Source organism: Gavialis gangeticus, unplaced genomic scaffold, assembly GCF_001723915.1.
Source record: "Gavialis gangeticus isolate Ggan-Ray unplaced genomic scaffold, GavGan_comp1, whole genome shotgun sequence".
NCBI lineage: Eukaryota > Metazoa > Chordata > Crocodylia > Gavialidae > Gavialis > Gavialis gangeticus.
In genome coordinates, this window is record NW_017729033.1 from 84558113 (window position 1) to 84569845 (window position 11733).

Sequence of the window (11733 nt, forward strand, 5' to 3'; positions counted from 1 at the left end):
TATCCACATTGGGCATGACAGCTGCTGCTCCTCTTCAAAAAATGTCCAGAGAAAGTGATTCTGCTGCCTTTCGCTTTTATCTAAAGGACTAATGGTTAGAGAACTTGCCCCAGATATGGGTTTCTTTCCCATCTTTTACATGTATTCAGGCTTACATCTCCTGCTTCCCAGGAGACTGCCCAAAACACCAACAAAGTGACTGACCTTGGGGGTGTGCAAAGCAGGCCCTATTTGATTCGGATTCAGATTAGGACCGAATCAGGGACAGTGATTTGATTCATTGATTTGGATTACTGTCCCTGATTCGATTCAGCTGAATCAAAATCTGAATATTTGATGCTGATTCAAAGAATCAGTGATTTGGACATAGACACAGCTTTAAAAGTTTTTTCTCTGTACCTTGAGGTAGCAGGCATGGCTCATGATCGCTGCAATGCTGGGGCACATGGAGCGTCCCACAGGAGCGTGGGGGAGCCTTCCATGTGATCAGCAGTGAACCTGGAAGTGGACTCCTGGGTCTGCTGGGGAGTGCGCAGGGGGGACAATTGGACACAGGGGGACCTGGGTGCCCCCCCAGACCCAGGAGGGACCAGTCACCAAGCTGGGGGGAGCTCAGGGGGGCCCCCTGTGAGCTCCCTGGGGGACCCAAAAGTGGACCGGGAGTGCTTCTGGTCCACTTCTGGGTCTGCTGCCAAGCACGCTGGGGAGCCCCCCGCACTTCTGTGGGACACTCCATGCACCTCAGCATTGCAGCATTAACAAGATGCCTGCTATCTAAAGGTATGTAGAAAAAAATGTACAGCTGTGTCTGTATCTGAATTGCCGAATCTCTCCAAATCAATTCAGAGGGTTCTGATTCGATTCAGGGAGATTAAAGTGTTCTCTGATTCACATCGGATTCAGAGATTCGGCCACCGAATCAGGCTGAATCTCTGCCAGATCAAATCAGGGACTGAAGCTACACACAGCCCTAGTGACTGTTGTCTTTAATCCTTCCTGTTAAAATTTATGTTAACGTTTTGCGTGAAATAAATAAGTCATCAGGCTAGAGAGAGACAGAGTCATTAGCCTAGAGATTAGTGTAGTTTCCTAAAGAGAAGAGAGAGCTGGGTTCCAATCCCTGCTCCAATAGCTCTTTTCTACAATGGTTTCTTAAGATAAAATGCATAGTCTCTGGAGCAGTCTTTCCTGCTCAAGTGAGTGCTCTCACCACTGTGTTGCTCTCCAAGTTGCTCACCTTCCCTGTTTCTGACTCAAGTACTGATTAATTATTCTAAGCAAAGTAAACAGTGTCAATAGAAGGGATTGAATGTCCTCTTTTTCTCTGCTCCTCCTCTCTGTCCTTAGAGGTTTTTAAGACCCAGGTAAGCAAAGCCTTGGCTGGGATGGTATAGTTGGGGGTGGTCCTGCTTTGAGCTCATGATTGGACTTGATGACCTCCTGAGGTCTCTTCCAGCCCTAATTGTCTATGAGTCTATGATCTCCTCCCCAGTTCTGGAATACCCAGTGATTATAGCCTAGTGATTAGGGCATTCTCTTGGCAGATGGGAATTTACATGTCGTGAGGAAGAGGAGAAAACTAAACCTAGGTCTCCTACCCTCTGGATGAGTACACTAACCACTGAGCTACCCCCACCTTCGCCACCTCCTCTTGTCATGTTTTGAAGGAAAGATGTGATCCTTTCTTTGTTTCTAGAGTAAGAATGCTTAGGTGCCTATATTCAGGAAAGAATCCTATTTTTTTTAGTGATGCTTTAATGCACATTAAAATAGACTAATGTGCATTAAAACACACATGCAGATAACTATTTCATAGAATTTAACACACGTGCTACATGGGCAAAATACGTTTATAGTGCTACTCCAAGCATGGCTGAGTTTTTTTTCATTTGGACCTGTGGGGGATAACATCTGCCTTTGATGATTTTGGTAAGCTTTTGGAAGCTCACAGTGATTCCTTTGCTGACTTGCAGTTCACAGAATGTAATGTTGGCACAGAACCATATTATTTAATCATGTTCGTATCTCAAACAACCATGCAAACTGTCAGCATCCTGGCAAGTGATAGCTGTAGTCATAGGCCTGAGAGGCAGACTATGCACGGCAGACTACAAAGTTCATGGAAATGTTCTCAGAGTCTGGCAGGCCAGTCTCCTCTTCCTGTTGCCACCTGATCCTTCTAAGAACTGCTGTCCTGACAATCCTGTGGAAAGACCGTGGTCCACCAAAAGTGGAGAAGTCCTTTATCTGGACTCCAAGCCATTGATGGTGACTTAGAATATCAACTCCTGTGCATCACAAGTAGAAGTAGAACTGGAGAATTATGGTAAGTTAGTGATCAAGTGGGCAACCTCCGGACTATGACATCTAAGATCAGGCCTTAGCAGGCCTTGGTATGAAGTTAGTTTTCAGTAAGCCAGAGTGCTTAGCAGAGCAGCCTCAACATATCATGATATATTTTCACGATGCAGTACAAAAATCATTCTCAGAGTAACCCACCTATCAAGCTGCATTATACTGTTAAAGCTCTCCTACAGGCAAATACGTTGTAAAAAGTATTCCCACTACATAGTGCATTGTTTCATCTCTAGCAGCTTTCCCTCCATTGCAGTCCTCAACTGGCACACATTGACTTCAAAAAAATAATAGTGATTTATATGAGATGAGGATCTATCCCGTTATGAAACGTGTTTCAGTATTTACAGACTTTCATTGAAACTCAGGATTCCCACTGCCATAACGGCCAAAGCAAAAGCACTCATGTTGAAGCTCTGTCACATTTTAACGAATCTGCAAATTCTGCTAAATACATGTCATCAACAATCTCAGACAGGACACGAGAAGAAGCAGTTAAATTAAATGGTACTGCACAATTGCAAACTATAGGACATATTCCTAACTGGTATAAAGAAGTACAACTCCACTATCTGTACCACTTTGCACCAGCTGAGAATGTTACCTTTCTGTTAAAAGGTATTAGCCACCCTGGGGAAAGTCATTTAATGAATTATGGCATGGTGTTTCTTCCTTGCTGTCTTAATAGAACTGTAGTACTCTAACCAGTGCTGGAGCTGTGATGAAGACTATTCTTGGCAACAGACTATTTGGATCCTCTGTGTATTAGATCTGTAACTTTTAGTTAGATTTATGGCATAAGATATATGAGAGCAAATCAGTAACAGAGCCCACTATAAATAGGCCCAGAAAGTCAGATCCCACTGTCATTTCTGTTCAAAATAAAATCAATAGGAAACATTTCATTAACTGTCAAAAGCAAAACCTGATCCTAAAAGAGAAGAAACTCCAAACTAATCCCTTTGTCTATGTTATCATGTAGACTCAGTAACTTTTAGCACTCTTGTGTGCATAATGCTCATAACAGCTATACTGGAGTCACTTACATCATGCAATGTTACAGGACCTAATTTGAACAAATATGTACTGCGAGTTTCAGAGATGTACTGCTACAGTGTGTAGCTGCTTATGAAACAGTAACATTAATGAGGCCAATATGGAGTATCAGTAAATAGTAACAACTCAGAGATCACATTGGTCTTATAGGTGTATCAAGACTCACAGCTAATCTTAGGGAATTTAGAAAAATGTTTGTGCAACACTGTCTCTGCTGCTGCTGGCTCCCTGTCTCCTCTGAGATTAATGTATTTTGATACTTTGATTAAATCTTAGGTAAGTGTTATTGAAACTCTGGATAAATTTAGCATATTGTTTCTGCAACTACCATCTTTCTCTGTCACCAGATACTAAGTGTAGGTGATAGGACATGATAAAAAAATGTTTAATCTGGCAGTGCCTTGTTAATAATTTGAGTAGCCAAAAAACTTCCCAATGGTAACTTCTGTGCAAAAAAAGATTAGCGTTGTAATGAAAGTTCATCTGAAGCATGGGTGATGGTGCCCCTGATTAAGTCCAGAGCAGTCTCAGTCTCTGTACTTCATTAGTCTCTTAAATGTTCCATGAATCTTTTCCTTTAGCCTTACTTGTCAGCATTTTGTGGATATTTCACAAACCAAGCTAGCAGAGATAAGCCAAAAGTATTTCCTAAGAGCTATTTTAACCTTAAATATCACCAGATTGAAAGCTTACTGTCACTATAACATCTCACTTACATGTCATAGGGCCAAAAAGTAAAAACCAATGGAAAAAGGTTCAGTAACATAAATTTAAACATGCCCAAAATCAAAATATAAGAAGTCTGCATATTCTGTAGTGTAAAGAAGGACACTTAGTTAAAAGAAAGATTATGAATGTTCCACAGATTTTCTATAGGAGTTTTGAATATTTTCAACTTTTTCTAGAATAACTTCTATGTGCTGTTGGAACTTCACCTTTATATGGTATGTGTATGTTCATCAATTACTGAAATGTCAAAATTATAGAAATATATAAGCAAATGTATTGCCAAAATGAATGTTTCTTTCTTATTTTTAGAAGCTTAGGGAAGTAAAGCTCTTTGAGCACTGTTACTGTGAAAATATGAGCTGGAAACATCTAACATTTTTCTTTCTCAGCCCCTGACCAAACCCTTCCTGCAAGGGACAGATACATTTAAGTTGTGCTTAGACCACACTAACACTTCTCAAGCCAAGTGTCAGATCAAGAAACACAAGGTTTAAGGAACCTAGAGATGGAATAAGCACAGACTAAACAAACTGGAGGAATTGCAGGGAATATGTATGTATTTATCCTGTGACTGACATTGTTCTTTGCTTGTGCTGCCACTTATAGGTGTAAATAAGCACCTGCTGAGTGAAATATTAGTGCCAGATCCTCTGGAGATTTGCACAGAGTTTGCTTGATGGAATTACTCATGTGTGAAATCACTCATGAATGTGTCTTTGCAGGATCAGAATCTTGTTCTGTAAAAAAGGAAGAAAAGTGGGTTATATTACAGCTAGTATTGGGTATATTAGCTTCTAATTAATATATCATTTTACAGTTATACCATAAAACCTGTTATCACAAAAAGCATTTATCTCAAATAGTTTAGTTTCAAATTCCTGTCCATGAGCATAGAGCGAAACATGTCTCCCAAGCTACAGCATCAAAATTCCAGTTGATTGCCTGATTCCTTTCTTCTGTGTATCACCAGCTGTGTATAGCTGAAAATAGAGTTGTGCTTGAAACAGAGAAGTGGAATTTAATGTGCAAGGAACAGTGGGCTTTTAAATGATACATTACAGTGCACAGTTCTGTAGGTGACTATATTATAAAATTATAATTAGGTACATGAGAACTGAGAACATCTGCTATGGGAACAGCACTTACTGCACCCAATCAAAAAAATAAAATCACATGTGGTAAAAATCACATAAAAAATGACATTTGCCAGATTAATGATTCAAGGTATACCCAGTATGTTAAATAAACTGGGGGTAGTCAGCGAATTAAAGCATTTTATAATGCTCCCTTATGCTAAACCCTTTCCCATTATCCATCTTGCACTTGATGTGGGTGAACAGCCAGCCTTAAATTATTAGATGTAACTGACCTACACATTTTCATAAAACAGATGCCAGCTGATGTTTGAGTGCCCCATGAACTGCTTCAGTTATGCTTATATGCAAAACAGTGAGCCCCTAAATGGCACTTACGTTTGCGTTGGAGGGAGAAAAAGAACTGGAAATACGCTTTTATTGATTTGACAACCTTGAAATATTTCATTTGGGGCTGCTCTTAAGACCATTGAAGCCAATGAAAGATTCCCATTAACTTCAGTGCACCTTGGCTTGTGCCCCTGATAATTTTTAAGCTTTCGAAACAAAACAGGCAGGCAACAAAACACTTGATTAACAGTGACAATGCTTTAATGCAGTATCCAAAGCATTTATTGTGTTTTAAATTTAGTGCGATACTTTACTGCACTGTTAAACGCTGCCTGTGTTATGTTTTCATTTATGGTAGGTAGCCTGGTAGCATGACCTATTACAAGATCATCCCCTATAAGATCTTATTTTCACTTGCTTATGATTTTGATTGCCTGGCTGTCTAGGCTGAATTTTCTCTTTTCTATGCCTGTCTTGGTAGATGTATGTTTCAGAGGAAGGGATTGTGTGTGTGTTTGTTTGTTTGTTTAATTTCAGGCAAAACCTTTCAGCCATTTCAGAGAATAAAGTTAGAGTTATGAAGTATGATGCTTTTTATCCCCGTTAAACTTCTGGGAAGCCATTCTTAGCCAAGCTGTCACACACGTGATTTAGAACAGACACGTGAAATCTGGGGTGATGGGGGCCTTTGTGTCAGAGATCTGCCCTTTACTATAACCTGTGAAAGCTGACCCAGGTTTGACCAAATTGTGATCCTTTGAAAAACCAGTAGACTTGTTAGTGTTTAGAATGTAAAAATGAACTCTATGGATATAATGCTGAGATCACTCAAACCCAGAGCCAGACTTTCTGTAATAACTACCGCAGTGGATGCCGGGGGTGGGGGATAGAGCTGGGGTTGGACATCAGCACTGAAAAAGCAGGGTGTCTGCCTCAGGTATACTCTGTCACCCAACCTTGTGATGCCAAATGAATGCAGAGGAGAAAGACATGGATATCAGTGCAATGCCAAATGATCAAATCATTCTTCCTGTTTGCTCTCTTGTGTTTAACTTCCAAAGTATTTTTAAAGAGCTATAAGGCAAGAACATTTATAAAGGCCATACAATCAAGCATTCAAAAGTAAGGAAATGTCAGATCTAAGGTTGTCTGTACAACCTTAGTTTGACCTATTTGTGTATTGTTATGCACTCAGTGAGCGTTTAGAACCTGTTCTGGAGATGTATCAGGGCTGTGTAGTGCAGGAGGCACGACACAAAGAACAGTATAGTGCAAGAGGCAACTGGGCTCCCTTGTTGCAAAAGCCTGTAAGTTTGTAGTGAATGAGGCAGGGGATTGCATGAAGATGAAGAGGAGGTGCAGACAGTTGATTGCTACCTTGGAAAATTTTGAAAGCTTAGAGCTGGCGTTTTCAGAAGGGCTTCTTGAGTCTAATGTGGGGTGCCTAGAGTCTAAAAAGTGTGATAACCACTGAGATCTCACCTGAAAAAATCCAGAGAGTTTTGCTGAAAAATTATTACGTTATTAATTAACTTTTATTGCCTTAACTAATATCAGGCTCTCCAAAAATAACTTTCAGCCAAAAATGATTCAAGGTGAAAAATTCCTGACCTTCAAGTTATCTTTAAGGATGAATCCTTAAATTATAGAAAATGTATAAGGCAGGTGCTTCACAAACTGAACAAGAAGAATTCCATTTAAATGTTCCTGTGGGTAGTTATAAATACGACATGACTGATAGCATGATTTATTATTCAACCTATTGTTATTACTCATTCAGTATTGGAGAAGGAGACACTAAGTTGATAGACTAAAGGGTGAACTTGTCTCTGACCTTGGCTGTCTGGAATGCTAAGGCAGTGCAGTAAATACACATTTTAAGACTAGTAACGGTAACAAAGAAAAGACGGACATTGTATGTGTTATAATATTCTATGCCAGTGAAGGATTTAGGCCATTTTATCCCCAAAACTGGATAATCAAGTCAGATAATTGAATAGGGTATTTAGAGTTTTATAGGGAAAAAATGGAGAGACAGAGAGAAAATGGAATACAATGAGCAAGTGATGCAACATTTATTCCCATTAGCATTAATATGTTATCAACTCTCATAGGCAGAGAGATCAGAAGAAAAAGAGAAAGAGGACTTAATTGTCCTCTGACTAGTCAGAATAAATATGGTGATAATGATCAAGCTGATTCACTCGTTAGTAAAAAAATGAATTCCTTTTGAATAGGAAGCACAAGCACAAATTGTTGTAATATGCGTCCTAGCAGGACTGTATTGGAGACTGTATTCTGTATAATGTGGAGAGGAACTCCTCTTTGGCTAAAGTTAAACAGTTGAAACAAAAATAGTGTTGCTGTGGAAACATTGGACTCAAAAGCCTGTTGGGAAGGGGCGTTGTTTGTTTGTTTGATCTTGTCATTTCTGTGCTAAAGTTTCCTCTCCTCTGTGCTGCTATAAGATGCTGGTTATGGAATCAGGCTAAAAAGGTCTTTAAAAAAGTAGTTCCAGTTTTTGTAAAGTATGTGGAAAGACTGACACACAGGAGTATTCTGGCATATTCACCATTTAAATGGATGCTTAGCAGACCACTTGTAAAAGCTGCTACCTACATAGGATCCCTGAATAATGCAGTTCAAAAACTGAAAAGCGCATTTTTATCTTTTTCAGGATTTTTCTATACATTAATGTAGACATGGATAAGGATACATCATATCTATTTTTTAAACTGCATAATATCTGAATACCATCTGATGGTTTTGAAAATGATGGAACATGATTATCTCCAAACCTCATGGTCTAACAAACATAACCAAAGAGGACATGTTTACTGAGCTAAGGGTAGAAACAGACATTGCCTGATGTCCCAGTTGTGTCTCCATAATAGTTTTTACAGCAGCAAAAATGGTGAGCAAATAGATATTCCCAAATCTTTGTCACACCACATCAGAGGAAAATTAGTAGTGTGACAAAAGTAAGTCATAAATTCTGCCACTTTATTGTTGTGGATGTCTGTGGCAGGATAGTACAGGCAAGGTGAGCTAATGTGCACTCTCCAGCCACCTTCAGCAGGTGCTCTGGGGGTATGAGGGTCCCTTAAACCCTTGGAACACATGCCTAGCTTTCCCTGCTTGCAGAGGGCCAACACGGGGAATATTGGGGCACCTCTTTATAAGCAGGGAAAGCCTACACGGGTCCTGGTGTGAAGGCATAAGACCTGGGGAATCCCTGAAGCCTCATGCCTCTATACCAGGACCTGCTTTTCCAGACTAGCCTTCAGAATCTCTGAGGCCAGGAAGTGAGTAAACCTGTGGGTAAGTGAGAAAAGTCCCCGTTCTCCGGAGCCAGAATCTTGTAAGAAAGGTATCAGTGCACCTGAAATTTCATATTGATGTGAATGAAATTTCCTTTTCAAATACTAAATGCACTTGATGAAGCACTATCAAAACTGAGGGAAGACTGGAGGGCTAAGATAATTAAAAGGAGCTCATTTAATACTCTGTTTTTAATACACAGTGATTAAACTACCTATTCTATACCGTAGCAAGATTGCTTCCTTTCTATTCTAGCATGAATAATGTATTTACAGTAAACATGCAAATAGGCATGTGCTTTTAGAGATCTACTTCAAGTGAATAAGCCTGGACTAAAAAAGCTGAAATATTAATATTTTCAAAACACACTGTTAGGTGATTGCATATCCAGTTATCTTTTGTTACACTATTAGCAGCAAGTAGATTTGTCATTCTGTGGATGAAAGTGTGGGCATTTGGTCTGTAATGAGTTTTGCAATAAGAATTTATAAAATGCCCTTTTATCATTCTGTCCATATCTTAATTGTTTTCCTCCTTTTTATCCTTGGTCTGGCCCCTTTTCCCTGCCCTATGAGGTCTTATACATTGTTTGGAGCCTATTTTATTTAGCCTGGCTATCTCTCTTGGGTTGGCTACACTTTTGACATTTCCTGCATTTCATTGTATCCTTGATTATTTATTATCATTCTGATTATTACTATTTGTATTACCATAGTAAGGAACACAAGTCAAGAACAAGGAGTCCAGTGTGTTAATTGCAGTACAAAGACAGGACAAAACAGAGTATATAATCTGTTCTGAGTTTCTAACCAAAGACAAAAGCAGAGGAATACAGACAGAAAGAGCAAGGAGATGGTATTGGTCAGTATGACAGGCTGTAGTCTCAGCATACTAGAATCCTGTTGAGAATGTGTCTTCCTGTCATTATTTGTTACAGTAGAGTCTAGAAATCCCCACCCAGGTTGGGGTCCAGTTTTGCTATGTGCCAGGCCAACGCACAGGAAGAGGTAATTGCCAGTGTGAAAAGTTTACAGATTACACTGACAACAGATGAAATGGAAAAGAGAAATGCAGGAAATGAACTGGTTCATCCAAAGTCAAAAAAGGGTCCATAGAAGAGCCAAAAGTAAAAAGCAAGCATTTTGAAATGCATTCCAAGATTTGATCTGCTGGACCACGTCACATCTCATTTGGAGGAAACTTAGAGCAAGATTTATTAAAGAGGCATTCTAGCGCCCAGTTTAGAGAGACACTGTTTCCCATACAAGATATCATTAACAATAGAAGGCCTCTTGTGGCCAAAGGAGGACAGTTGGGAATTGATGCAAGTGAGACATAGAAAGAGATTAGGATTATTCTGTGGCTGGGAACATAGCAGCTGTCCAAGTAGATTAGATCAGTGTGCAAATCCAGGCTCTCCTGGACTAGTCTCTCCAAACACATTCATTTCAAATACTTACCTTGATATGCTCAGTGGTTTATTGCTGTTTTAAAACCAGACACTCTCTGCCTATTTCATGTGAAGTCTCTTTTTTAGTTCTCTGAGGACAGACTATTATCTAAGGCAGAGAAAAGACATATATATAGTTGAGAACAGGCCTTGTATTTGTCCATGGATAAGTTGTGCTTGTGTTTGTCCCAGGACAGAAACGTCCTGGGCTTGGCATGTACACACTTCACCCTTCTAATCAGGGTTTAGTGAACAGTTGCTGCTTTTCTGTCATTGATTCAATGATGCAGTCCTGGGGCAACCACTCAGATGTGCTTCATGATGTCCTTGGACAAACTGTTAGAACTTCATAATCCATAAAGCTTTGTAAAGTTTCTCTTGGGATGATGGACAGAGATGTTTGAATGCTTGCACTTTGCCACAGGATAAAATGGTTTCTCCTGGGGGAAATGCAATATTGGTTTGTAGTCTACACTTACAGATGTCAAAGTAGCTCTGCTAAAGCTAACTGTAATATCTTTAAAGCTGTACTCTAGCACTAAACACAGACACTCAAAAAACCCAAGGCTGGATCAATTCAATCTTTGCAGGTTAGTCTAAGCTGGGTAGATTGACCTGATAACTAAGTGAACAGACATTTACTTTTGATTCCAGAAATGCAGTCATGTGCCTGCAATGGCCCAAGCCAGAAGCTGGAGGGGGAGGATGCACTAGAGCAGCGGTTCTGAACGTTTTTCAGTCAACGTACCCCTTGGTCTCAGAGTGAGACTTCATGTACCTCCTTTCAATGGGAAATTAATTTTTTAGCCCCTTTGACCTGTGTTAGACAATGTATGAAATATATGTCACGTACAGTCTGATGAGGCTTCACATACCCCCTGGGGGTACATGTACCCGGTTCAGAACTGCTGCACTAGAGCATGCCTCCCTACTTGGCTAAAGCAGACAGCTTGGGCCAAGGCTAGCCCGCCCACTATGAAAGCATCCTGGGATCTTGAATCTGGAGGGGATCTGGGACAGAAGCTCAACAAACTGATTAACCTAAATCAGTTAAGTTTGATACGACATCCATCCAGGTTTATCTTAAACCTGTTTCACCCATTTTGAAAGCAGTTTATGTGCACTGAACTTCTGTTGTGTTACAAAATTGAACGAGTTTCTGATCACTTATACTGGTGTATGTGTAATTTCTGTCCCTGATTTCTGTGGCTGTTTCACATCAGCTAGACACTGTGTTGAATCCAAACATTTGAAAGCCAAGAAATGTGGCTTTCTCCTGATATTTAAGGAGAAGTAACATTATGCCTCCCCCTCAGAAGTTAAGAAATGTAGCATTTACCATGTTGATCAATCACAATAGGTAATAGAAGTGCAGAGAACTAAAGCAATGTTTGTACA

General features: G+C 39.9%; 1 protein-coding gene across 4 annotated transcripts in view; it reads left to right on the forward strand.

Moving 5' to 3' along the window:
- SORBS2 (sorbin and SH3 domain containing 2) overlaps positions 1-11733 on the forward strand; it is a 298880-nt gene that overhangs the window by 116808 nt on the left and 170339 nt on the right. For 2 of the 4 annotated variants that reach the window (XM_019525917.1, XM_019525919.1), the window contains exon 4: positions 4317-4355. The exons of the other annotated variants lie outside the window; for them this stretch is intronic. In XM_019525917.1, coding sequence (XP_019381462.1) covers positions 4327-4355 — 29 coding nt within the window. In that variant the 5' untranslated portion in view covers positions 4317-4326. The remainder of the gene's footprint in view (positions 1-4316; positions 4356-11733) is intronic. 4 annotated transcript variants of the gene reach the window in all.